Source organism: Panthera pardus, unplaced genomic scaffold, assembly GCF_024362965.1.
Source record: "Panthera pardus isolate Hobbes unplaced genomic scaffold, ASM2436296v1 HiC_scaffold_2, whole genome shotgun sequence".
Lineage (NCBI taxonomy): Eukaryota > Metazoa > Chordata > Mammalia > Carnivora > Felidae > Panthera > Panthera pardus.
This window is the reverse complement of record NW_026526765.1, coordinates 129,628,170-129,655,926: the sequence shown is the minus strand read 5'-3', so window position 1 is coordinate 129,655,926 and position 27,757 is coordinate 129,628,170. Positions and strand designations below refer to the sequence as shown.

The window sequence follows — 27,757 nt, the reverse complement described above, 5'->3', positions numbered from 1 at the left end:
AAGAGAGAGAGAGAAAGAGAGAACAACTGGAGGGGCAGAGAACAAAGGAGAGAGAAAATCCCAAACAGGCTCTGCCCTGTCAGCACGGAGCCTGATGAAGGGCTGGAACCCACTAACCGAACTGTGAGATCATGACCTGAGCTTAAAACAAGAGTCAGCCTCTTAAGGGGTGCCTGGGTGGCTCAGTCAGTTAAGCGTCCGACTTTGGCTCAGGTCATGATCTCGCACTCTGTGAGTTTGAGCCCTGCATCAGGCTCTGTACTGACAGCTCAGAGCCTGGAGCCTGCTTCAGATGCTGGGTCTCCCTCTCTCTGACCCTCCCCCATTCATGCTGTCTCTCCCTGTCTCAAAAATAAATAAACGTTAAAAAAAAAAAATTAAAGAGTCAGCCTCTTAACCAACTGAGCCACCCAGGCGCCTCAGACATATGTGTCTATTTATTTTTCTTTTATATCTATCCTAGAGCGAAGATTATATGCCTTTCATGTGTCCAAGTGAGTTTCTAGATATTTCTCATGAGTCACTGTGAGTGTGAATGGTAAATTATTTTCATCATATTTTCTAAGTTGCAACTTGACACTTTTAAAAACTATTAAAATCTATATACATATACAAACTTATCATATTCTGCTCCACCTGACTTGATCCCCCTACTAATTATAATAGTTTTCAACCAATTCTCCTGGATTTTATGGAGGCACAATCACAATATCATCTTCCAGTAATGATCATTTTGACTCTATTAATTATTTCTTTTACTTAACCATTATTTCTTTTTCTCACCTTTTTGTCACCTTTAGGACGTCCAGAGAAATACTGTGCAAACACAATACAGGGTAGTGAAAGGGACATTGTTTGGATCTTGACATTAATGGAAATTTTATAGTGTTGAGTCCAGTATTGGCTTTTGCTTTCCAATACACATTCTTTAAAATGCTGGGGTGCCTGGGTGGCTCAGTCAGTTAAGCGTCTGGCTTCGGCTCCGGGCATGATCTCACGGATCGTGAGTTGGAGACCCGCGTCAGGCTCCATGCTGACAGCTCAGAGCCTGGAGCCTGCTCTGGATTCAGTGTCTCCCTTTCTCTCTGCCCCTTCCCTGCTTATGTTCTCTCTCTTTCTCTCACTCTCTCAAAAATAAATAAACACTTTAAAAAATTAAAAAATAAAATGCTAAGAACATTTCCTTCTCTTCATGATTTTCCAACTGTTTACTGTGAATGATTGCTAAATTTAATCAAATGCCTTTTGAGGGTTTCTTTTCTTTCCTTTTAAATTATTAATCAATGGATTTTGTAATATTAAACTAACCTTGTAGTCTGGGAAAATCTCCAAGTTGGTAACTATTTTAACATACTATGGAAGCCAATTTGTTATATTCACAAATTTGATGGACCTGTCATTTTCTTGCAGGGATTCTATCTTGGTGGTAGGATAATAAATAGATCTTCACAAGATTATGGACGCTCTCCATCTCTGCCTGGCTCTGGAACATCACGGTTCTCTGAGGGAGACTGTTTGTGCTCCTTCTTTGGGCCAACAGTGCTTCATGCTTGAATGCCGATTGTCACAGCCCTTTGTGGTCAGCTAACCCTGGACACAGCTACTTCTCAGGGTCTGCTGGTCCCAGAGTTCTGGGCAGTGCCCATTCCAACACTTGGTGCATTCCTAGTCCAGACCTGCCATTTTCTCTTCCTCTTCTCTGAAATGAGACAGTTCTTGTTTAATTCTCAGCCCATAGAAGTTGTCATTAGACATTCTTTTGAAGTGACCCTGGCTTCTCATGTGGGAGAGACATGTCCCCTCCCCATTGCTTAGGCAAGACTGCCTTCCCACAAATTCGGTGGTCTCACAGGCAGCAAACAATCTGATCAGGCGTCCTCTCAGTGGGGGTTCAAGTCACATATATGCTTTTGCCATTGTGAGCGGGTATGAGAGATGTGGGGTGTGAGTGCAGCCTCTGCCTCTAGGGTTCTGCCTTCCACTGCGTGCTGCCAAGCCTGGGTCTGCACAGCTACGGACCTAGCCTTGGAAGGGAAAGTAAGTGGAAAAGGATTTTGAAGATTCTTGGAAGCCAAGAAAATAGCCACCCAGGACATGAGACTGCCCATGGGCATGGAGTAGCCTCAGCCCAGCTTCACCCTTGCAGGCCTGGATCTAGCTCGTCCTGCTCTAATCCCCATGGCCCCTTGCACCTGGATTCCCAGACTCCTGGGCCAGCTGGCAGATGCTACACTATGGTGGCAGAGCTCTGTCCCCACTCTCCCAGCAACACAGGCAGCCAGGCTCACACCAGGTGGCCACAGCTGGGGTGTCCTATGGCCAGGCCCGGAGGTGAGGTCAGTTAGAACATTCCTGCCAGCCGGGTGATTCAGCCACGAGAGGAACCACAGGCACCAGTGGGCAGTGCTGTGTACCTCTGGCAGGACACTTCACTGAGACCAATCAGTGACTAAAGGACCTGGTGCTTTAAGGCAGCCATAAGTCATAGGACGGGGCTGGAAGAACAGGCTGGAGACAGGCCTAGGCTGGCTGGGCTCCCAATGAAGACTTTGCTGCCTTCACTAATCTCATTGTGGTCCCCAAGACCCCTCAGAACAGGGGACAGAGTCAAACCTACACCAATGAGAAAATCATGGGGGGCGTCTGGCTGGCTCAGTAGAGCATGCAATTCTTGGTCTCAGGGTCATGAGTTCCAGCCCCTTGTTGGGTGTAGAGATTACTTAAAAAATAAAGGGGGACCTGAGTGGCTCAGTTGGTTAAGTATTCTACTCTTGATTTCGGCCCAGCTCATGATCTCATGGTTCGTGAGATGGAGACCCACATCGAGCTCTGCACTGACTGCATGGAGCCTTCTTAGGATTCTCCCTCTTTCTCTGCCCCTCCCCCCACTTGTGCTCTCTCTGTTTTCCTCAAAATAAATAAACAAAAACTTTTTTAAAAATTTAAAAATAATGAAAAATAAAATTCATGAGGGATGGGGACTGTGGAGGTCTAGCCCAAGGAAGTGGGCCAGGAAGCCTAGAATTTGAATCTTTGAAGTTATCTACAAATGATGCTGTACATTTTGTGTGTGTGTTACAAACATTTAATTGTGCAGTACTCAGGGCTAAAACAGTACCTGACACATAAAAGGCTCCTACAACTATTTGAATATTTTATTAAGTAGAACTGAATAAAAATTTTTGTTGAATAAGTGAGCAAAGCATAAACAGCATAGGCCAGGTAGGGGCATCTGGTGGCTCAGTCCATTAAGCATTGGATGCTTGATTTCAGCTCAGAGCCCAGTCTGGGTCTCAATCCCACGAGCCCTGAAATGATGACCTGAACTAGGGCCTGCTTGGGATTCTCTATCTCCCTCTCTCTCTCTCTCAACACACACACACAATAAACAAATAAACATTAAAAAATAAACAACATAGGCCATAACTCTTAAAACACTATTTTTACTTTACTTTCATTTTTGTGTTTCTGGAAGCCTAGAGATATGGAAGTGGCCTGGATCTCTCTAGCTCTTTAAGAGGTCCTGGATATCAGCACTAGAGGTCAGGAAGAGGAGGAGGGTCCTCAGCCCAGAGATCTAAGTGCCCTGGAAGGCCACTTCTGAATGAGTCTGTGAATATGTGAACTGGGGCGGGGCTCCAATCCAGGCCTAGGCAGTGAGTCTCAAACTGACAGATGAGTGGTGGTGTGTGTATAAGGAGCCCCAGTATCTAGATTCCACACACCCCATGCTTGTTTCCTCTTTGTTATCCCTTCGCCTTTGGTGGAGCCTTACACCTGACAGCCATGTCTCCCTCCCTGATCTGAGAAGGGGAGGGTCCTGCATCCCTGCTTGTGCCAGAGCATGGTGATGGTCAGGCCAAAGCCACGAGTCTCCAAGGCACAGAATGAGCACATAGTCCATGCTCCGCAATTCTTCTGCTGCTCCGCCTGGAGGAGCTGATTTATAAAAGGAGGCTCCTTCTCTGCACAGAGATCAGCATGGTTGGCTGATAGAAGTCCTCAACTGTCAGGGGAAGCTGGAAACCTAAGAACCCCTGGGTTGGGCTTTTCTATGGAGGATACAGGTAGAATTGAGCCATCTGGTGCCAGGGGAGGCTGGGTAATCTAGGGCAGGCTGCCTGCACAACTCGAGCCTGAATGACAAGTAGGATAGAAGGTAAGAATGGAGGTAACCTTGTGGCAGAGCAAAACCATGGTGCCTTTATAAGCTGCCTTCTTGAGGCCCCAGCTGCACAACACTCAATCCCACTCAATCTCACTGCCACCGCCAACAGCCTGTTTTGTCACTTCCCTGCCTGGGCTGGCTGAGCTGCCCTCTGGCTCTCCCGCTGTCTGCTGCCTCCCCCTTGTGTGTGATGCCACTCCTCCCAACACCCTCCACTCCCAAGCCTCAGGGCCAGGGCCTCCCTGGGCCCAGCTGGGTAAACCTGCCCCTGCCCTGCTGCCTGGCAGCCCCTTTGTTGGGACCCAGAGCAGACAGGTTTTCTCTGTGAAAATAGACACAAAGCAGGTCTGACAGGGGTGCTGTTGGAGGTTGTCAGTAGGACTCAGACACATCCAGTCCCTGCTGCAAAAGGCATGGCATAAAGCCACGAGGGCAGGGTCTTAAGCTCCAGATGAACTGCTTAGGAGCTGTGTCACCTTGAGGTGGTCACTCACCCTCCCCAAGGCTCAGTTTCCTAACAGGAATTGGTTCTGCTTTTGTGTCTGTCATGGAATTTGGCTCAGACCCAGGAAATCGGCTTCAATTGTTAGAGTCAGCTCTGTCCCTGTTTGGACTCTCAGAGACTGACTCCCTCTGGAGACACTAGCTCTCAGCCCCCAGAGGAGACCCAGCAGGGCGGGGAGTCGCCACCCCACTTCCAAGTCCAGTTAATCAAGTCTAGGCTACACACACAGCAGGTACTCCGTAAGTGTTTGTTGGGGGAATCAAATAGCACAAAACTAGAGCTGGGAAACTCCCTTGGTCACAGGCACACCCTCCCCTACATGTTCTGTGGCACCAAACACAGCTCAAAGGCCAGCTTTGTTGCCTCCTTGACTGAGTCCTGTCAACCTCAGCTCTCAGCTCACCTCACAGGCTACACAACCCCACATTTCCTTTTGTATAGTGCCTGCTGTCCATGCTCCTGGCTGCCTCTGCTCCTCTCAGAGCCCTTCAAACCCTGCCTCAGGCCTGTCCAGGCTCCCTATTACTGTAGGCTCAAGTCCTAGCCCTACAGAAGGCCCGTACAGCCCCTCCTCATCCAGCCTTGCCACATGTTGCTGTTCTCTCCATCCTACAGACTCTCAGAGTCCTGGTCTTGACTAGCAGGTCTCTTGGAGAGCAGACCTCTGGGTGACCAGAAGCTATGGGGCCTGGAGCCAGGTCAAACAGGCCACCCTAAAATGGGGGCTTCTCAGGTTCTTCTTTGGCTGTCCTCTGGGGCCCTGCAGCAGTCAGTACTGTGGACTGGGTGTCTGGTAAAGAGGGGATGCCCGTTCAGGGATTTAAATCCCCTTGGAATCCAGACTATTGACTGGGGAGAGGGAGCTGGGCCTTCAGGAAGAGATGCATTGGCCTAAGGAGCTGAGTCTGAATGGGCAAGACTCCATCCAGAGACCTATGGCCACTGGACCAGGATGGGGCGGGTCAGGGTCTGAGCTTTCTGACCAACCTCTAGCAACCTCACAGGAAGGTATCCTCATGGGATGCTCCACTACCTTCACTCTACCCCCACCCAGGTCCGCTTCCTACGCTGGGCACTCCCTAGGTTGGCCTCACCCTCAGTCTGAGGTTGTTCTTGTCCTAGAACTTCCCTCCCCCTTCCCCTCGCCTCAGCCCCAAGGGCATCTTCCAGAGGCTTCTCCTGCTGGAGCTTGCCAGCCCATTGAGGAAAAAGCATTGTGGTTTCTCCTGACCTTGGACAGACCCGACTGTTCACAGAGGACCTGGGCATAATGCCTGAGCCACTTGGAGCCCCTGAAGGACAGCGTCACTGAGTGCGGACTCCAGGGCAGCAGAGGCAGAAGTCTTCCTGCTTCTTGGCCCCTCATGCTTCTCTCTGGGTAGTGGCCAAGGGGTGAGCTGAGATTATAGTTCCTATAACAATGATAATACTATTTAATAGCAAATGTTTTTGAACACACTCTGTGTGCCAGGTGCTCTGCTGGGTGCTGGAGAAACATAAATAAATAAGATAGACACAGCCCCTGCCCCCATGGATGCCTTGATCCCAGCTCTGGACAGGCACTGGCCATGGCATATGAAAAGCACTCAGTACATATTTGTTGAATACATAGAGAATGCATGAAATGAACAGTCTGGTTATACCCAACAACACAGATGCCTATGGTGGTGTGTAATGAACAAGTGAAGTCCACTAGGGCAGAGGTGAGGTATGATCCAGCTGCCACCCATCTCCACCTTGGAGAGGACTCCCAGACCCTATAATTGCCACTTGACATGGTGCCCTACACGATAGGGATTCAGTAACACAGCACCCCCCAGGAACAACACCATTAAGAGTGAAATGAAATTCTGAGGGCTTCCTGGAGGAAGTATCAGGGACGGGTTGGAAGCAGCTTGTCTGACCTACTACTCAGGACACAGGGTACCTCAGGAGTGAAACCACAGTGTGGCTCTTAAGAAGGTCTGCCCCTAGGGGTGCCTGGGTGTCTCAGTCAGTTAAATGTCTGACCCAGCTGCAGCACACGTCATGATCTCACAGTGCGTGAGTTCAAGCTCTGTGTTAGGCTCTGCACTGTCAGTGTGGAGGCTGCTTGGCAGTCTCTCTCTCTCCCCTCTCTATTGGGCTTGCTCTCTCTCTCAAAATAAATAAATATACTTAAAAAAAAAAAAGGCCTGTCCCCAGTCTCTAGGAGCACAGTCTGCCCAGGCTGTGTCCTGTGGAGGGCACTGTCAGAAATGGGACTCAGATGTCATCAAAGACCCACTATGGGGGATAACTGGCATGGACTCTGGAACTCACCCAGAAACTGCACAATGAAATGGGCAAGTTTATGTACAGATTCTAGAAGAGCCACTCCCCACCCTCCACGCATCTTCAACTCTGTGATAGACACCCTCAGAGATGAATTATACTGACCAAATGTTAAAGGGCTAGGAAAGTCATATTCAAGAGGGCTACTTCTAGAAGGGAGAAATATGCTTCCCTAAAAAGGAAGTAAACTGGAAGGCAATGAAGTGATTTCAGGATGAGCCACTGACATTTCTCTGCCAGCTGAACAGACAACAGCACCCCACCTCCCAGAGAGGCATCCATGTTCCACCCTAAAGGCATCCCCCCATTCCTTGGACTACCCTGAGTTTGTGCCTCTTGAATGGCCCTCCTTCTTGGGGGTTTTAAGAGATCCCATGGACACACCTCACCCCATAGCCTGTTAGCCTCCTCCAAGGGCAGAGTCCTTACCAAAACTTGAGGGCACAGAGCCGTTGTCAAGAATGGCTAAAGTAGAACCTGGAGAAGGAAACAGTGTTGCCTTGATGTAGCCAAACACAAAGTGTCCAGGGGAGCCAGAGGGTAGTAGGTGTACTCTGGCCAAGCCATGATACCTGCAAAGGCCATTCACGGACATCCCTGGAGGACAGTGATTCAGAGTGAAGAAAGTACCAGCACTGGGGGCCTCAAGGGAGGGGCCACCCCCAATTCCATGCCCCTGAAATACATCACTCCCCTGCATTGGTGCAGCTACTATCCCACCACCCTAAGCTGCTCCTTTTCTAGGAAGCCTGGGGAAACAAAAATCCTTGCAAAGGAGGGGAAGAGGCTGTGCAGCCAGGGAGACGGCCTGGAAGAAGAGGGGAGCTGGAGAAGGAGTGTCCTGGGCAGGCAAAGATGCCTAGAAGGACAAGAGGCCACCTTGCTTCTAGAGTCAAGTCAGGGCCCACTTCTTCCAGACAGACTTCCTAGCCTCCCAGAACGAGGCTGGGTACCTCCCTGCTCTCACTCACAGGCAGCGCCTGCTGTCATCCTGGGTCTGTGTCGCTGGCCAGGCCGAAGGCCGAAGGCTGCCCATCAATGCTTGCTGTTCAGAGCCCTCCTGGCACGGAGGAACAGAGAGGCAGCCTTGCCTGCCAGGACCTTGAGGAGTTTTCTGAGCAAGTCAGGGCCCCATCCCCCATTTGGGCCGGCCCCCACCGCCATCCCTCCGCAGCCTGGGGCGCTGCCGGTAGAAGGGACTTCAAAGGGCCTGTGCCTGACCTTCCGCGGCCGCGCTGGGGCCACGGACTTCAGAGCGAGGCCAGGGCAGGATCCCTGACGTCGGGGCTGCCCGAGTCCCGGGGTCTCCGCGAACCCCGCGGGGGTGCTGGGCTACAGGCGCCAGGACTGAGGGGCGGGTCCTCAGAGCCCCCCGAAGTGGGCGGGGCGGGCCGGCCGCGGGGCCAATCCGGGCGCGCGGGGAGCCGGGGCGGGGGCCGGGTGGAGGGGAGTACGGGGGCGGGCGGGCCGGGGGCGGGGCGCGGCGTCCAGGCGGCGGCTGCGGCGGCGGTGGCGGCGGCGGCTCCTCAGTGTCCGGCTCCGGCTCCGGCTGCGGCTCTGGCCCGCGATGCCCCACTCCGTGACCCTGCGCGGCCCTTCACCCTGGGGCTTCCGCCTAGTAGGCGGCCGGGACTTCAGCGCACCCCTCACCATCTCGCGGGTGAGTTTGATGGCCACGGGGCGGCGGGAAGGTCCTCCATCTGAGACCCTGCCCTCGCGGTCCACTCGAGACCCAGATCCCCGACGTCCCTGAAGTTCGAAGGCCAAGGAATGGCCAGGGCGACACACAGGCTCTAGAGGCTTCCAGGCATGGCAGTGTGGGCCCCCAACCGCCCCCCCCTCTCTCCCGCTGGGCCTGCCTGCCCTGTCCCTCGAAGGATCCCCACCCCCTTGTTCACACACCAGCGTCCCTGCTGGTCTCATTTTGGGGGAGTGACTGCAGGCCAGGGAAGGACCGCAGTCGTGGGCCAGGGGTCTGGACCCATCGACAGAGGCCCAGAAACGCTGCTTAGCCTGAACCCAGTCAGGACTGGGGGCGAAATGACTGAGAGCCCCCTTCTCCTAACAAAGGTCCCTGCCAGCAGAGCTGGGTGACCCCAGGGAGGTCTGGAGTCCTCTCTGGATATGAAAAGAGAAAGAGCCATCCACTTCCTCACTCTAGTTTTGGTCAGACTCTCATCTATGACCTCATTTGTCCTATAGGGAAGTGACCAGGAGGAATTCAGGGCTTCCAGGGGAAGGGAAAGGGGAGACTTACTGTGAGGATGTGAGACCCCTGCCCACAAGACAACACAAGGTCAGAGGCCAGAATAGCCTCAGCCCAGTTCCTCAAGGTTCCAGGACTATGCATTACCCCAGGCTTAGGACAGAGGAGAAAGCGGAGAGGGCACAATCCTGGGCGGTGGCTAATTTGAGGAGGGAAGAGGAGCAAAGGAAGGGATTCAGGCCCTGTCAGAAGGGGTACCCAATCCGGGTGAGACAGGATCCTGGCCCAGCCTTGGGGTCCCTTAGTTTGAAGGGCTAAAAAAGGGGAGTCAGACTCTGCCCTTTGGGGTCCCAGACTAGGGGACAAAAGAGGACAAAACAGAGATCCTGCCATTGAAGGCTCTCAGTCTGGAGGGAAGAGCAGAGGGGCCCTGGGCCCATTTGAGGGCCATCCCTTATCCCCACACAGGCTGCTCTGATCTTTGGGGGCCTGTGTCAGGAAAACTGAGAACCACTTTCCCCCACCTTACTGCCACCTCTCTCCATGGAGGCTGGACTAAGCTGGCTGGGCTTTCAGAGACTTCTTTCCACTTCCTAGGAGGGGGTGGGCACCCGGTGGAGCATAGAATTGTGGAATCCCTTTTCTGGGGGCCAGGGTGACAGGCAGGCCCAGCTGTCCTGGGAGGCTTCCCACATCTGCCCTTACCCCACGGCCACCAGGTTCCTGGGGCTGAGTGAGGTGGGCCTTTAACACATCCGGGAGCCTTTCATCTCCTACTTCCCTGAGGCTCACTGCTGTGTGTGTGTGTGTGTGTGTGTGTGTGTGTGTGTGTGTACACGAGCGCCTCTGTGTCTGTCTCCATGTGTGTCTTGCTGTGTGTCCGCCAAAGCGGGCTGGTGGGGGTGCTAGGCCAGCCAGCAGGCCAGGCACCCTAGGCGTGAGGCCGCTGACAGGCTCAGTGGCGGCGGCTGACGGCCACAGGCGGCAGGGAGCAGAGACATCTGTTGCCCACGCGGCTGCCTGCCCGCGGAGGAAAGGCCTCCACACGTCACAGTGGCAGCAGCAGCAGCGGCCTTGTTTGGAGCTGACAGGGATGTAGGTCCCTGGCAGGCAGGCAAGTAGCCAGGCTGGGAGAGGGTTTGCCAGGAAGAACCCCCCTTGTCCCCCAAAGTCATGTGGCAGCAGCTCAGACCCAAGGAGCCAGGATGCCTGAGCCTGGGTTTGAGTGGGATCTAGGGAGATCTCCAGGGCTGAGGAAACACAGGCCACAGCTTGCCCAACAGGTACCTCAAGGGCAGGTCTACAGATACTGATGATGTGTGGGAGTGTCCTTACGAAGGGGGCTGAAGATCCAACTCCTTCCATGCTTCCAGGGCCTCCTCCCACCTACCTCCCTGTGGGGACAGCCACACTCAGACAGGGTGGAGGCTGGGTGCCTGGCAGAGATGGGGCCTTGCAACCTCAGCTCACAAAGCTTCAAGGAGCCCCCAAGAACACTGCCCAAGGCTTCTTCTTCTGTGAACTATAATGGTTGCTGGTCTTGGCTGGGCATCCATAGCATTCCAGGCCCCACCCTAATGGGTGTTGGTACCAGCTCCCCAACAACCAGAGCCTGGAGTGAGCACCACCATGTGGCCAACCTATTGTGGGGACTTTTTGCCTTGATTCTTTCAGGTAGCCCTCACAAGAGCCCTTATAAGTAAGGACTCCCTCCGGCCTCACATTATAGATGGGGACACTAAGGCTCAGAGGAGCTAAGGTAGTGAGTGTATCCAGAGGAGCAGAGCAGGGCCAGGAGTCCAGACCTGTCTGGAACTTGCTGTGACTGGACGGGACAGTATGGCACTGGACTCTGTGACTCCCAGCCCATCACAGCATCTAGGCTGGGCAGAGTAGAGCAGGGGCTGGAAATATAGCTACTACAGGTGAGGGGGTTGGTTCATGCCCCAGTCTCCCAGCTGACGTCACTGTTCCCCTCTCCCTTCCTTCTATTTTTTTAAACTGTTTGTTTGTTTTGAGAGAGAGAGAGAGAGAGAGAGAGAGAGAGAGAGAGAGGTACAGAGAGAGAGGGGAACAGAGGATCCAAAGCAAGCTCTGTGCTGACAGCAGAGAGCCTGATGCGGAGCTTAAACTCATGAACCATGAGATCATGACCTGAGCCAAACTCGGGCATTTAACTGACTAAGCCACCCAGACACCCCCACGTCTATTTATCCTGCACTCAGCAGTCAGAGGGATAGGCCTGAATTAATCTGTGTCCTATGACTTCCCTGCTTAGAACCCTCCATAGTTCCAGACCACCCAGGAGAAATGCCAGTTTCTCACCTGGGCCTACAAGGCCAGCAGTTCTGGTCCCTGCTTCTTCTCTGACTTCTCTTCCATTGTCTCCTCACTAATGATGCTCCAACCCCAGGAGCCTGCTTTTACTCTCTCTCCCAGACGAGCCGTTATACATGCCAATCTTTCTACCTGTGACACTGTCTCTCCCCTGAAAGAGAAAATCACACAGTGGTTAATAGATAAGACTTGGAACCAGTTGGCTTAGAATGAAGCCCTAACTCTGCCATTTATCAATTGAGTGTCCTGCACTTCTCTGGACCTCAGTTTCCTCATCTAAGAAATGGGCTTTCCTTGAGGATTAATGAGACAATGCATATAAAGGCAGTTGGGAGAGTCATGGTTTCCTGGCCTCATGCCCTCTCTGACCAGAACTCCCCGAGCTAATGGAGTTGGCTGAGACCCAGCCACCCCTGCTTTCAAGAACTTCCTCCACCCACAGGGGCCTGAATGCACCCCTTGTGCTGGCTGAGTCATCCTGCAGCTAGCCACCCCCCTGAAGAAGAATACTTCTCTCCAGCACTGGGGACTGGGGCAAGGTGTCCCTTCCCCCAAGCCTCCCTTACTTCATCTGTAGGGATGAGAACAGCCTCTGTCTCACCAGGTGGTTGAAAGTTTGCCATGAACTAGTTATGGGTAAAGCCCAGGCCATGTCATAGAGCATGTATCCATAAAGGATAGGGGCCTGGAGCAGGACCTTGAGTAGAGGGTGGAATGATGCCTAGTGGGTGCTTCCCCAGGAGAACAGGCTTGTATAGGTGCCAGGCCCTGTGAATGAGCATTCATGGTGGTCTATTGGCTGAGGATGTCATACTCTAGAAAAATATTCCTTGGGGCAAAAATATTTCAGGGCAGGTCAGCTTAGGCACTCCCCGCATCAGGACTCCAGCCAAGAAGCTGCTAGCACCTCAGCTTTGTCCACTCACTGCTGAAAGCTGGATAAGCTGAGCCTAGCTTGGCTTCCAGGAGCGCCCAACCCCAGCAATAAGAACAGGGTCACTGGCAGCTCTCGAGAACTGGGCACCACTGGAGAGGCTGAGTAAGAATGAGGGTGCCTACAGGGTCCCTCACTTGGTGAGCATGTGACTCTTTTTTTTAAACGTTTATTTCTTTTTGAGAGAGAGAGAGAACATGAGCGAGGGAAGAGAAGAGAGAGGGGGGTACAGAGGATCCTAAGTGGGCTCTGCACTGACAGCAGCGAGCCTGATGTGGGGCTCAAACTCACGACCTGTGAGATCATGACCTGAGCCAAAGTCAGACACTCAACCGACCTAGCCACACAGGTGCTCCAGTGAGCATGTGACTGTTAATCTTGGGGTTGCCAGTTCAAGCCCCATGTTGGGCATAGAGATTCATTAAAAATTTTTAAATAAATTTAAAAAAATGAGGGTGGCTAAAGTCTATTTCCAAAGGCTGTGGTGGAATCAGGGATAGGGCGAAGGGTTCCCTGTTGCCTGAATTCCCCTGGACTCCTTACTCAGGCCTCCCTGTGAGCCTTTCCCCAACCTCATATGGCTCTCATGAGGGGACCAGTATTGTAAGAGTTTCCATATATGGACACCATTTGACTGGAGTCAATAGTGGCACTGGAGTGGCCCGAGTGTCTATCCTGCAGAGGAAGTAGAGGTGAAATTGTGACTCAGGAGTGCAGACTGGCAGCTGGAAGTAGATGGCCTTGAACTTGACTAGAAAGGTGGTGACACAGACCCAGAATGAGGCACTTAGGGGAGCAAAATGGTAAAGGGGGTGCACAGAGTACTGTGAGAGTCCAGAGAACCAGCTCCCAGAGGAAATGGCCTCTCTGCTAAGACCTGAAGGTGAGGAGGTGTAAGCTGATAATTATGGTTTGAGGTCAAAGGAAAGAGTGTTCCAGGTGGAGAGAACAGCATTTGCAGAAGCATGGAGGTGAGAACTATCTGGAGCTGTAAGTAGCCTGGATATTCAACTGGCCTGGACAGAGTATGGGTAGGTAGAAGTGAATGCGGGAGGTAGGGATGAGAGGAAACAAGTAGGGAGACAAGGTCACTAGGAAATATCAGGTCAAGGGGCTTCTGTGCAGTCTCTCTGGGTAGGGCACTGTCTATGTAGGGTATTTGTGACACGTCCATGCTTTGTATGTATCTGGGAGCACATGTGTCCCTGTGTGTCCTTTGTATGTCCTTGGGCACATATGCAGGCTACAAGAGTGACATCCTACCGTCCTAGTCCTATATGCCTTCACTTATATGCCCCTCTTTTATGCACTCACACCCCACCAGTCCTTCAGGTGCTAGAATTGGGAGTGTTTAGAGCAGAGGCTGCAGCCAGACCACATGGGAACTTAACCAGTGTCTTGACTTGCCTACCCACAGGTCATGTTGGCAGGAGGGCCACATAGCCCAGGTTCTGAGGTTGGAAGGGTTCTAGAGCAGAGACTGCAGCAAGGCCACACAATGACCAATTCCCAGTGATCTGGCTTGTCCACCTACAGGTCCATGCTGGAAGCAAGGCTGCATTGGCCGCCCTGTGCCCTGGAGACCTGATCCAGGCCATCAATGGTGAGAGCACAGAGCTCATGACACACCTGGAGGCGCAGAACCGCATCAAGGGCTGCCATGACCATCTCATACTCTCCGTGAGCAGGTATGCACAGGGCAGGCTGGGCCAGGATGATGGGGGGGATTTAAGGGGAGGGTAAGTTAAAAATGGCCAGTGTCACGGGAGAGCTGAACCTCACACAGTCTCTCTGCCTCAGCTCCATGGCACCCTGGTCCTCAGAAGTAGTGCTTTCCTGGGGGCCTGCCAGGCACTGTTTGGAGACGGGAGTGGCTTAAGAAGGGAAGAAGCTCCCTATTAGCTCAGGGATGGAAGTGTATGGAGGGACTTATGGGAAGGAGATAGGCAGCCCAAATCAAGTATGAAATAAGACCTTGGGTGGCTTCTGGGGAGGGGAATGATTTCAGTCTTCTCTCCACCCGAGTGATCTGCTTGATGACCATTTCAAAGTGGTTTCTTGTCCAACACCTCATTTAACCTTCAAACCTGCCTTATAAGATAAAACCTAGTATAGTCTTCGTATTACAGATGAGATAGCTGAATCTCAGAAAGGTTAGAGGGTGTCTAAAGTCACACAGCAAGGGAGTGAGGAAGCAAAATTTGTCCTCAGGTCTCTCACTCCTAGGAGTGGCTGCTAACCACTCCTACCACCCTGTGGCTACCCTCGGCTGTCCCCACTATGGCCCGTGCCTCTGCCCCAGTTAAATCCGGTATTGTAGACTATGTAATGCCATCCAGCCTACATGAAGGGAGGATTGGGGATCACCAAGCCCCATCTGTACCCTATAAATGGTCTAGGATGCAAAGTCCACCTGGGGTGTTCACAGCCTTACTCAGGCCCTAGGTCTTTGTTCAGCTCTAAAGGCAGTTGGCCAGGTCCTGGCTGAGTGGGATCTCCCTGCCCTCTGTCTTGCTTGGATTCAGAGAAGTCAGACATAACTGTTCAGCTCTGCCACGTTCACTGCTAACAGGGACTTTCCATGACCCCCTGTGGATGTGTGTCGGCAAAACCTCCCCAAACCACAACACGGCTAACTATGCCTTAGTGCTGGTAGGGCTGAGAGCCATTAAACATGTTAGGAAGGCTTCTGAGATAGTATCCATTTGTGTCTGGGTCCAGGTTGGGGTCAGGACCCCTGACTGTGCTCTTGGAGCTGATTGCAAGTCCAAGGCCTTGTACACTCCACCTGGTCCAAAGTAAGGAGCCCCTGGCCTGAAAGTTCAGCAGAGCTGGTTCTCATCCAGACTCTTTGGGGTCTTAAGTACACCAGATGACCTTTGTGAACCTGGGTTTCCTTCTCCCTAAAGAAGGACCACATTCATCACCCTCTCCCAGACTGAGGTACAGTCTGGCTGGGGAAAACATCAGCACTGCTCTGCCCACGAGTAGCCTCTGTGGTCGCCCCACTTGGCTGGTTTCCTGGGCCCTGACTCACCTCCGGCCTTGATTTTACATGGCTAAACAAGGGAAGCCCTGGTAGTAGTGGGGTGAGGGAGGCAGCAGAGGCTTATAGGGGGCCTGAGTCAGGAGGTTCCCAGAGGGAATGATGTCAGGGGAGGGCAGCAGGGTGGGGGCAGGGTGGAGGTCCCCCTTTCTTCCTTCCTTCCTTCCTTCCTTCCTTCCTTCCTTCCTTCCTTCCTTCCTTTCATCCCTGCTCATTTGTTCCAAGCCAAGCATGTGTGGAGCCAGGGGCCCCCTGATCTGTTCTACCTTGCCTCCAAATGCTGCCTGGCCATGGAGCAGGTGAGAGCACATTCTCTACTATCACAGATCTGGGTTCAAACCCCAGCTCTGCACTTGAGAACTGTGTGGTCCTCCAGCAAGTGATTTAATCTTAAATCACTTAATCTTAAAGCTCTCCGCTTCCTTAACTCCAAAATGGGACCGTCTTGTGATTTGGGGATTGAATGCTTATGACACACCGGGTCTGCTCAGGGTGAAAATCTGGGGTCCTGTCCTCCAGCTCCCATCTCCACTTCTCACACATGCAGAGTCTGGGCGATCACAAAGGCCACCACGACCCTTTGGGTCAGAATTTCTTTTCCTGGGCACCATCTCACCTGTAAGCTTCTGAACCTGCTCTGTAGCCTGTTTGCTATGCCAGGACCTATGCCCCAAAGACCCCCTCAATGTGGGTTCTGTGGAGGATCCACCAGGTCAGCTAGCTGGAAGGAGCTATTCTGTGCCCCTACCCCCTAGAGCTCTGCCCAGACCACCTATCCTCTTGTGTACAGAGGGCTCTAATCCTCCACAGACTTCTCCACAGGATGCAAAGTGAAAGAAAGGCCCAGTTTTCCTGCTATGCTTATTTTGTCTAGAACTCAGAACCAGTTATCCCAACAATCCAAGCTAACTCACACTTCCTGGACATGTTCTGTAGGCCCAGACCTTCCTGGCATCAGTTCCAACCCTGGGCTTCTGGTGGGGTCTGTGTTGCCCATTATGTATGTTACAAGATGCATTTGCATGGCCCACACTTGGGCTATCATTTGCTTAGAGATGGTAGATGGTGCCACCTGTCCAGCTGGACATGAAGGCCTGGGAATGGAGATTGAATAAGCTCTTCATTCTGATATGATGCCTTGGGCCACACTCTTGGCTCTGGGTACTTTGTGCACTCTGACCTTCGGACCTCAGGCTTGAAAATCTCTTCTGGGCAGAACCTCAGGGAAGTATAGGCCATATAGCCACATGAGATGTCCTAGATTCATCCCAGAAGAGCTCTGAGTGGGTGGAGGCCATGGGTAGAGCTGTGGGTTAGGGCAGTCACTTGGGAGCCAGGCTGAGAGGGCTGGGGCCAGATGCCAGTGGGGATGGTGTTGCCCCGGGGCAGCAGAGCTTTGGTTCCACAGGGCTGCAAAAGGCTGTGGGGGAGAAAGGCTAGTCTGCAGGGGATTAAGGAATGGGCAAAGGTGAGGAAATATAGAGTAAGTGTGGTCTACAGGTGTAGACAGTTAAAATCCTTCACTGGGTGGGGGACAGAGAGAGAGTTGAGTTGCTGGCCCAGTGGTGACACCTTGGAAGGCACCCAGATGCCTTTTGAGGTGAGAGGGGACATTATTGGTGTAACCTGCCTCATTTCACACCCACCTGTCAGTCTGGGGTCCAGGCACCCTCCTGAGCTGCCTCCTCACAGGGCTACTGAGTGGCAGGACTGGGCCCCAGGCCCATAGCTTCTCAGCCTTGCCTGCCCCGCCTGCCCTGCTTATGGCAGGTTTATGATGTTTTTCTCCCTCCTGAGTGGTGTTTGGCTTTTGGTTTCTATGGTGAAGCAGGAATTTCCTAATGGCCTGTTTCCCATCTGGGCTGGGCAGACACTGGTGATGACTCTGCCTGCAGCAGGAGGGGAGGCGCACCCCTCAAAGCCTTTATTTCACCTCCCCCAGAGCCCATGGATGCCTGACCTCCATGCCAGGCCAGAGGGTCTGGATGGAAGAGGATAAGTAAATGGGCTCCTAGCTGATCAATGTGTGAGGCCTGGCTCGCCCTGCTATGAGCTCGCCCTCTTTATGCTGAGGCCACAGAGAGGGTGAAAAAAGTGGGGAAGCTGCAGGGCTTCTGTTGCATCCTCCCTGGGAATGAGACCAGAAAGGCATGGAGCAGCTGGTGGGGAAAGAACACACAGCCCCACCCTAAGTGGGTGGCTGACCTGGAGCTCTATCTCCTGCCGTAATGACCACCATTCTGGTGCAGGGGCAAGTGCTGCAGTGGTGTCCTTTGCCGTGCCCGATGCCAGTCCTGGTCCTGGGGGGCTCTGGGTCCAGAGCCCAGCCCCTCTTGGACCTGGTCCCAGTCATATTAGGCACACTAAGCAAACATATCTGACCATTCTAATTTCTGCCACAGGCCTGAAGGCAGGAGCTGGCCCAGTACCCCAGAAGACAAGGCTCAGGCACAGAGGATCCACATTGACCCTGAGGCCCAGGTATGTACGGACACCACCTGGCCTGGCCTGGTTCAGAGCGAGCCCAGGGCAGAGGGGCCGGGCCTGGTCTATGGGTTAAACTGCACTAGATGTCTTCACCATGGCTTTCATATGCCCAGGCCAGAGACTGAAGCAGCAGACTTCTCTAGGCCATGTCTGTACCCCATCCTGTGCTCCCCAGGTGATGGGCATCTGCTGGGGGCTCTGTCTATACTCTAGGCAGTCCTAGATTCTGAGACAAAGGGACCTCTAATGGGCAGGAACGGGGCCAGGCCTTGGCTCAACCCTACTACTCACCCAGCCGGGCTTTACTCTGGTGCCTAGTGATGCCAGACCAAGAGGAAGTCACCAGGCTTGGGGCTGGGGTGGAGGGAAACGTTGAGCCGTGGAGTGACTTCAGACTATTTAGGTTCTCTTCTGTCCCATCTTAGCCTTGGATGCCTGGCTAGAGCCAAACTCAGGCCTGAAGACTGACTTTAGAATATAAGGCACTTCCTTGCCCTATCTAAGACTACAGTTTTCCCCTGGATGGCCTGTGATTGCACCTAGCAGACCTCAGTCTGCTCAGTCACCTCTCTGCGTATGATAGGACTCTTAGCTATGATACTGTCCTCAAGTGGAGGAGGGGGGCAAGGAGAAGCTGCTCTAGGGCTTGTTTTGCCATGGGCTTGAGGGGTAGCCAAGTGGACAGGGCTGAGGTATCCAGAGTCACCTCAACATCTCTGGGCCACAGAGTTTGGACCAGGTGGAGCAGGACTAGTCTTTGATGGTGCCAGAGCTGTGGGACTCAGCATCTGGGGCTACGGCCTCCTGGGCCTGCTTATTCTACTTTCTCGCCACAGAGGCTTCACTATATAGAAGGAAGGATCCGCTATGGCCTCTCCCTCACCACGTATCCCAGTCCTTATCTTGCTCTGATATTTGTTCCCTACCTTGCTTTTGCTGGAATCTCTGAGGCCAGATGCTTACTACATTCCAGGGAGTGCCCATTCTGAAAATGGAGAGGCATTTAGCAATTCTCGGATGGCAGAAGCCAGGGCCAAAGGAGTCCAAAGTAGGCACATTAGTCACCCAAGGGTTCAGAGAGGGCTCCCTGGAGGAGGGGGTATCCAAGCCAAGATCTGAAAGACTAGGAAGAATAAGTCCGGCAAAGGGGCATGGAGAAAGGAGGTGTATGAGGAACCACAAAGGCCCAGAAGTGAGATTGTGCATCATAGGTTCAGAAAAAAGAAAGCTCCTAGGTGGGAGTGCAGAGGCAAGGGATGAGGTGATAAAGCAGAACCACAGAGACTCTCTCGGTTTCCTTTCTCCAGGACCTCAGCTGTTCCTGCAGAGATTCATGGCCACACTTGTGTGTCCGAAGCTTGCCCTGGTAGTCCCTTGGACCTCAGGGGAGGTGCCAGGGGAAGGCAGGGGTTGACAAATTGACCAGACTTGACGTGGACCGGGGGAAGGCAGCAGCACAGTGTAGGCCCCTGGCACATATGTGAGGCCCAGCTCTCACATGTGAGTGCAGGATGGATAGAACAAGAGGGTCTGAATTTTGGAATTTGAAGCTCAGCTCTGTTCAGTCCTTCAGGAGAGGCTCAGGGCAGGTGGGCTTGGGGGCCAAAGAGCAGCTGCCCTGCCCCCACACTTTCCCTTTCTGACCTCCTTGAGGACTAGGCTGCCAGTGGCTCAGGCTGGAGTCAAAGGAATTTTCTACAAGCAACGGGGCTGCCCCTCAGCTGCTGCCCGCCCCTTGTACTTAAAAGTCATGAGCTCCGTGGGTGGCAACAGAAACACCCCCATCCAGCCCCCACAGGGCTATGTCCTCAGTAACACAGACACAGGGCTCATTGTCCCCAAAGTGCTCCCATCCTCCGCCTGCAGTGGGGAGCGGGTGGGCCCAGCTAGAGCCATCAGAGGAGGAGAAAACCACAATTGGCCCTGAGACCAGCACAAGGTACCCTGGCACGCACCCCCGAGTGCAAATAGGTCATGTAGGTCATGCAGGGTTATAGGAGAGAGACCGTTCTTCCTTCAGGCCTTACGTGGGAACACAGGAGGCATGTGGTCCAGCCCAGGGCTGAGAAAGGATTATGATAACGGAAGCTTTCCCAGAGAGGATGCCATTTAAGTTGAGAACCTGGTGATGGGTTAAGGCAAGCCAGGCAGAGCAGGCAGCCCTAGCACACCAGCCTGTTCTTCCCAGACCAGCAGAGAGCTGGAGTTTGGCCTCTAGGAAGTTCTACCTGCTCATCTGGATTCAGTACCCACTTCCATCCAAGCTGAGTGTCCCAGATTCTGACCACACTCATGTGGGAGCTGATGAGAAAGCAGGCAGTTACTCCCAATCTGCTGATTATCCCACTGAGGCTTCAAGAACCAAATCAACAGCTGACGGATACCCAGAGAGAAGGAGCACATGGTACCAAGTGCACCAGCACAGAGAGGGGGGAAACCAGGAATAGGAAGAGGAGCTCAGGAATGCCCACGATAGCCCTTTGTTCAACAAGCATTTGCTGTGTGCCAGGCAGTATGTGAAGTGCTTTGTATGCAACTGTCTCATTTTATCCCAAGGAATTTATGATATAGATACCATTACATTCCCCATTTCACAGACGAAGAAATAGATTCAGAGAGGTGATAGAGCTGGGACTCAAACAAAGACTGAGGTCACCATGTGTATCCTAACCACTGAGTTCATACCTAGAGAGGCGGCTGCATGGGAGGCCGTGGGAGGGGCAGTGGCTCTGATGACCCTGCATGGACTCCCACACCCTGATGGGTGAGTGAGGGCCTCCTTCCTCCAAGACCTTCTGACTCCCCTTCCTGTTGAAGCCTCCTCCATACCAGGCTCAGCCCTGCCCCCACAGCCCATGGCCCATCTGGTCCCCATTATAGGCCAGGCCAGCCTTGCCTGCCTGTCTGCCCTTCAGACACATGTGCAAAAGTGCTCAGGTTTCTCAGGGGCTTTTGTTCGGCCCAGTGGGGACAAGGGCTTTCCTACTGCTGTTTGCCTCATTGATGGGGGCCCACGTGGGCAGAGAGACCCTCCCCTTTGACTGTTGGGGTGGGGGAAATGGGGTTACCACGCCCACTCAGTGACTGGTCCACCCATTCCCCAGGCTCCCGCCCAGGTCAGAGGCTGCAGAAAAAGCAGGGGCAGTCAAGATAAAGCTCTGCAGCCTCCACTGTGCCCCAGTGCTGGAGGCTGTCTGGCATGGGCTCTTTCCCCCTAGAACAAACATCTAGTCTCTCCACCCCCACTGTAGAGCAGAGGAGAAATTTACATGTCATCTCCCAGGCTGAGGCTGAGACCCACCTTCATAGTCTGGACTCTTGTTCCTTATCCTAAAGTCAGACTGCTCTGGCCACCAATCTCATCCCAGCCATGGAGGCTACTATAGTCATCTCCAGGGTGACCAGCCCTGGCTCTGAGAATGTGAGACTGTGTATGTGTGATTAGGTGTATGTTGGTGGACTGGCTGGCACTTGTGTGTTGTCTTCGTGCATGTGTTTGCCTGTAAAAGTCCTTGTGAGAGTGTGCATACCTATATGTGCCTGCAAGCTAGGGGCAGATGGCCCTGGACTCTGCAGGGACAAAGATCCCCAGTCCCCATTCAGATCCACACCTATGGAGATACTGCCCTTTTCTCATGAGCTGAGGAGGCATTTTCAAGGCATTCCCTGAAATGTTTCAGCCAAGGGCACCAGGCTGGCCATGGGGTGATGGGGTGGGGATCCTTAAGCCCTGACCCAGCCGCTGCCCCTCATCTACTCTGCCTATAGAAATCCACCCATATTGTGCTAGGAAACATGAAATGGAAGCAAAGGTACAGACCTAAAGGGGGCTGACCTCACAATGACACCCTTGAGCCTCAGTCTGCTCCCACTCCCACTGTGTGCTTTGGGCACACAATGATTGATGACTCTTCCTGGCTGCAGGACAGGAGTTTGTTTTTCACGTTCACGACTATGGGCCCATACAGTACCCAGCACAGTTCTGGCAGGTAAGAAGGCTTGGCACCAGAACCATCTCTGCAAGGAAGCCACACACTTCGCTCCAGTCACACTGGCCTTAAAAGGCTTCTTGGAATGGTCCTACCCCAACACTATCCCTTACGGGCACTGGTGGTGAGAACCACCACACAGTTCATGTGCCAAGGTTGAATCTAAAGGCACTCAGATTTTTGTGTCTGCCTTTCCATGGTCATTTCTCACTTCTGCTGGGGTTGAACCAGTCCCAAGTTTCAGTCCTTCCCTGTCCAGGCACCACAGCCCAGAGATGCCAGAGCCAGGGTAACCAGCCAACATCTAGGAAGGCCTGGCATAACAGGGTAAGGGTGGGATGTGTACGTAATGGCCAGAGACACTACCCCAGAGGGTTTTTCAATGCTTAGGCCCCTCTCTCTTGTAGGATGGCAGTCCGGCGACCAGCAGGCGGCCCTCAGCCACTGGGATTGGGCTAGAAGATGGCAGGCCAGGCCTGGGACCTCCTTATGGGCAGCCATCTCACCTCCCATTGCATCACAATGGCAGCAACAGTGAGGCTACCTTAATGACTCAAATGAGCACCCTGCATGTGTCTCCACTTCACAGGTAGTACAGAGAGATGGCCTTTGAAGCCACACCCAGATCCCATCTTAATCCCTGATCCCTCAAATCTCATCTTGACCCCTGACACTTGATCTCTGGGTCTCAGCTGGTTTCACTCTGATCCATGAAACCTCACCAGACCCCTGAGCTGGCAGAGGGGAAGGTTGGTACCACAACCCTGTCCCTTGGTGCATCTTTTTCACGCAGCACTGACCCAGCCAGAGGCCTCCCGCGGAGCCGAGACTGCGGAGTGGACCTGGGCTCCGAGGTGTACAGGATGCTTCGGGAGCCGGCTGAGCCCTTGACTGCAGAGCCCAAGCAGTCAGGCTCCTTCCGCTACTTGCAGGGCATGCTAGAGGCTGGGGAGGGCGGTAAGACTCCTGCCAACTTGCCCCACCTGCCTTCCCACTCCCTCAGTTGCCTTGAATTGCTCCGCCCCCTCTCTTTGCGTCCCCATGCCCTGCCTCCCAGCTATCTGCCCCTGCCTTGTCTCCTCCCAGCGTTCCCACACCCCTCAATGCAACTGTGAGTGCTGATTCTCACTCCACCCTTGTCACATTCCCTGGTCCCATGCCCTCCAAACCTTATCCCCAGTCGCAGTGCTGGTGGTCCCTGAAGCAGGGCCCAACCCACACCGCGTAGAACTGAAGTTATTCCCTTTTCTCACCTCTGCACCTGGCTCATGCCACTTGCGCTCCGGCTTTCAGGGGAGCGGCCCGGGCCTGGCGGCCCCCGCAACCTCAAGCCCACCGCCAGCAAGCTGGGCACTCCGCTGAGTGGCCTGCAAGGACTGCCCGAATGCACACGCTGTGGCCATGGCATCGTGTGAGTACACACCCCTGCTTTCCCCACCCTGACCCGGGTACTCCCTTGGCCCCGCCCGAGGCCCTGAGGCCCCGGATGGGCGCGCTCACGAATGCGTCAATCAGTCGCCGGAAGCAGCCCTCTCCCCCCCCGTCTCCCCATCAGGGGCACCATCGTCAAGGCTCGGGACAAGCTTTACCACCCGGAGTGCTTCATGTGCAGCGACTGCGGCCTGAACCTTAAGCAGCGCGGTTACTTCTTTCTGGACGAGCGGCTCTACTGTGAGAGCCACGCCAAGGCTCGCGTCAAGCCGCCGGAGGGCTACGATGTGGTGGCGGTATACCCCAATGCCAAGGTGGAACTCGTCTGAGCTGCTCCCGGAACTTCCAGTCTCTGCTTCTGCTTTTAATGCCCCCACTCGGCCCGTGTAAATATGTTTGCCCCCTGCCTCTCTAATAAACTCCCTCAGCTCGGCCTTGAACATGTCCGTGCCCTGGCCTGCCTCCCTCTAGCACAGGCCATGACTCCCGAGTGCTGCCTCTATGTCCTAGGCACTGGGTGCATTGGTGAGCAAGACAGGTGCTGTGCTGCCTTCAAGGAGGCCACAGCCTAGATGGCTGGCAGACATAAATCACAAGGGGCAGTTATATTAGTAGGGAGGTGCGATCTGGGGTGCTATGACTGATGTCACACCAAGGGGTCTGATCTGGGTGGAGTCAGAGAAGGTGTCAACTGAGGACTATACAGAGAGGAATCGTGTGTGCAGAGGTATGGGACAAGTAAGCACAGAGAGGAAGGGTCTCCTCTGGCCACCAGCAGAGAGAGGGCAGCCCCTAGCAGCTGCAGGTGGGATTGCTGAAGGGTGGGGGGTGGGGGTGGGGGGTAGAAATCCCTGGGACTGCTGATGGCGGTACCTGCCCCCTGACCTTCCGCGTTCTCGGCGTTCTCCTGTGTCTCTCCCTCCCCCTGCCCACTATTCTTTCCTCGACCCCTTTTTCTTTCCCCTTCACCTCTCCCCCCACCAGGGGGCGCGCCTAGAGAGTGTTGGGGGAGGGCCTGTGAGAGTCAGGAGAGGGACTGGGGAGGGGGGGCGAGGAGGCGGAGAGGGAGAGAGAGAAAGGAGGAGGGCCTAGGACCTCACCCTTCACGCAGCTCCAATCTCCAAAGCCCAGGGTAAACACAACCCCTTCTCCAGACCTGGCGGTTGATTACCGGGTGGTGGGGCGACCTGGAGCCTTTAATGGATCGGTAGCTTATGCCGGTACAGACTGGCGCTTTTTAAAAAATATAAATGATATCAGAGTTGGTGAGTTGTGGCCGTTCACAGGCAACAAACTGCCCTGGACTCCAGGTCACACGGATCTGAGCTCTCCACAGCTTGCTCCCGGCCGGAAGCAGCCTCATTCGCCGAGTCCCCGTTTACTTAGCTAGCCCTCAGTAATGTACCTTTGTGCTATTTTCAATTTTGTACTGTCACAAAAACCACAAAAGATTTATCGTTTCCCCCTCTTACTATCAGCACACGACAGTGCCCGTTAACTCACGCTCTTGCTATCACAGGATAGTATCTCTCTCTCTTTTCATTTTTTGCCAACCTGATGAGTAAAATGCGATACGTGATTGCTTTAATTTGCATTCCTCTGATTACCGGTGATGCACATTCATTCGACAAATACTTCTGTTTGCTGTTGGGCGCTGAGTGAACAGCTGGGAACAGAATGGTCTTCTCCCTCCAAGACTTCTCCTGTGAATTGCCCTAAACCCTTTACTCATTTTTCAGAGACTCATTTACTTCTTGTTGATAGGACCTTTTCATACTTTTGCAGGGGTCTTTGTCACTTGACTTTATTCCACTATCACGTTGACTTAATTACTACTGTTGAAGAGTGTAATATGCCAATCTCTCCTTGTTCCTGGTTTTTACAAACATGTCAAGGCTGTTCTTGTACATTTCTAATTGTCGAGGTTTAGACTCAGGATGCCAGACTCGGAAAAACAAACAAACTTTTTTGAACTATGACCCTGACTCTCCAGACTCATTTGGCAAGAACTGGTGTAAAAGGTAGAGTCCTGTCCTGAAAGATACTGTAATCCGTGTTTACCCTGCATTTATTCAGGCATGGTGTACATAATCTCGTAAATTTTTATTTCTGCTTACTTCTTGTAGACATTGTGTTCCTGCTTTAATTTGTTCTCCTCCCGCCGCCTCCTCCCCACCCTGAGGGAACACAGGCCAGGACAGCGGACAGGTGCCCCCTGAGAACTGAGGGGAAAAGAGACAGGGCTGGAGTCCAGAGTCCTGGTCCTGCGGACGATCCCGGGTTCCGCCTCGCCCGCGTCTTCTGCTCCTCGAGGGGTCAACACTGAGCTCGCAGCCAGGCCGGGTCTGGAGCAGACAGAGGGTGGGGGCCGCAGGGCCGCACGCAGGAGCTCACTCGTAGGCCACACGGGAGTAGGGTGGGGCTGGTGGAGACTGCCGCTTTCCTCCCCACCCCGCCCTCCTGCAGACAAGGTCCCCGTCCCACCCTCTCATAGGCGGGAGCCGAAGGGATGACGGGCAGCCAGGGAAGCCATTCGGCAGCCAGGGAAGCCATTCGGCAGCCAGGGAAGCCATTCGGAGCTGGAGCCGGCGGAAAAATACCAATCCCCCATCCCTAGGCCAGGCTCAAACCCTGGAGACTCAGGTCCCCACTCCCACCCGCCTCTGTGCCTCCAGCAGCCACTTCGGCTAGCCTTAGTCCTGGGACGCGCAGTCACCTCCAAACCCCATAGGACTACCAGCTCACACTGAGAAGCCCTTGAGCCGCGGTGGCATCTTCTGCTCCCCCAAGACCAACATCTCCACCCTGCAGGGCTTGCAGCCATGACAGCAGCCTTTTTGCCTGGGAAGGCATCCTGGAGAGAGGTTGCGGGGACAGGAGCTAAGAGGTGTGTTGCCCAGAGCTGCGAGGGTTCTTTATCCTCTCCCGGTTTCAGGGCCCAGTCGCCCAACTACCTTCTGTGCCCAGGGGCCCTGACTGAGTCCATCATGGTGGGACAGGGTCCCTGCAAGGACAAGATTTCTGTGACCCGGGATCCCAGTTCTGAAATAAGGCAGCAGATGCCTTCTCAGGAGGAAACACAGATCCAGGACCCCCAACTCAGAGTGCCCCAGCCCACCTGGCCCAGATGGAGTGCTCATTATTGACCCCAAACCTGCTCCCCTCTCAGGTCCTTACCCCAGAGGACTTCAAACCAGAGATGTGGATATCATCTTCTGTATCCTAACCCCAACCATCCCATCCTACCCATCACTGTGTCTGGCATTCTGCCTCCTAACCGTTTCTGGGGCCTATTTCAGGGCAGCTGGAACATTCTCTCACTCCCTTGTCTCATGGACACCTTCATGGCCCTAGAGCCCTCAGGATAGAATCCCTGGTGTATCAATTGTAGGCTTAGCATTTAAAGCCTCTCTGACCAGGGACACCTGAGTGGCTCAGTCAGTTAAGCCTCTGACTTTGGCTCAGGTCATGATCTCAGGGTCCACAAGTTGGAACCCCGTGTTGGGTTCTGTGCTGACAGCTCAGAGCCTGGAGCCTGCTTTGGATTCTGTGTCTCCCTCTCTCTTTGTCCCTCCCCCACTCATGCTCTGTCACTTTCTCTCTCAAAAATAAACATTAAGAGAAATTAAAAAAAATAATAAAGCCTCTCTGACCTATGTTGCTGGCTGCTTGGTCTCACTTCCTCTGCTACACCAGACAGTCCACCATTCTCCAATCTGTCCTGCCTTTTCATACCTCTCAGATCTTACCTCAGACTCAAAATGCCTTTATTCTTTCTTCTCCATCCAGCAAACTACTACTCACTCTTCAAAGCCCAACTCCACTGTCCCCTCTCTTAGGGCAAAGCCTTGGCTCATCCATCCCCCCCACCCAGAGTCAGTAATTTGCATCCACATGTCCTCCACCCCACCCTGTCCATTCCTGCTCCATGCTTCTGGCATGACCTATTATCATCTCCTTTGTCAGAGCCTGCCCCAGACCTAATCCGTTTTGCCTAGACCCCAAGCCAGGTACAGAGAGGTGCGGGAACCCTCGGGCCAACACCCTGCTCCCCACCCACTACACACACATACACACATGCACACACACATTGTGGCCTCCCTGCTTCCTACCACCTTCCTCCTCACCTTGCTGTCCTGGTTTCTGCTGGCATTCTTCCTAAACCTTCAAGGGGAGGTAAGTCCTGGATCCCTTCTATATCCTCCACAGCCTCCCTCTGGCATTCTCAGCCTCAACTCACTCATTCAAGCAATTATTTACTAGGAATCTACTATGTCCCAGGCATTGTGCTTCATATATGGAAAACATTCTGAACAAATATAAAGTAAGTACAGATTATAA

General features: G+C 53.4%; 1 protein-coding gene and 1 long non-coding RNA gene across 3 annotated transcripts; one reads left to right on the top strand and one right to left on the bottom strand.

Moving 5' to 3' along the window:
- Nucleotides 1–3,427: 3,427 nt before the first annotated feature.
- Nucleotides 3,428–17,461, bottom strand: LOC109250896 (uncharacterized). The gene is made up of 3 exons (XR_002073238.2): nt 17,156–17,461; nt 11,518–11,680; nt 3,428–3,965 (listed from the first exon to the last, which is right to left on the bottom strand). It is a non-coding gene; the product is annotated as an uncharacterized LOC109250896 (long non-coding RNA).
- Nucleotides 8,458–23,856, top strand: PDLIM4 (PDZ and LIM domain 4). 2 transcript variants are annotated; one of them, XM_019422059.2, is made up of 7 exons: nt 8,461–8,646; nt 14,000–14,151; nt 17,912–17,990; nt 22,393–22,574; nt 22,779–22,942; nt 23,279–23,396; nt 23,541–23,856. In XM_019422059.2, the coding sequence occupies exons 1-7, from the start codon at nt 8,554–8,556 to the stop codon at nt 23,743–23,745; spliced, it is 993 nt and encodes a 330-aa protein (XP_019277604.1). In that variant the 5' UTR covers nt 8,461–8,553; the 3' UTR covers nt 23,746–23,856. The 2 variants fall into 2 exon arrangements, with proteins under 2 accessions (XP_019277605.1, XP_019277604.1); XM_019422060.2 differs by lacking the exon at nt 23,279–23,396 and having other exon boundaries at nt 8,458–8,646; nt 23,541–23,737.
- The last annotated feature ends 3,901 nt before the right edge of the window (nt 23,857–27,757 follow it).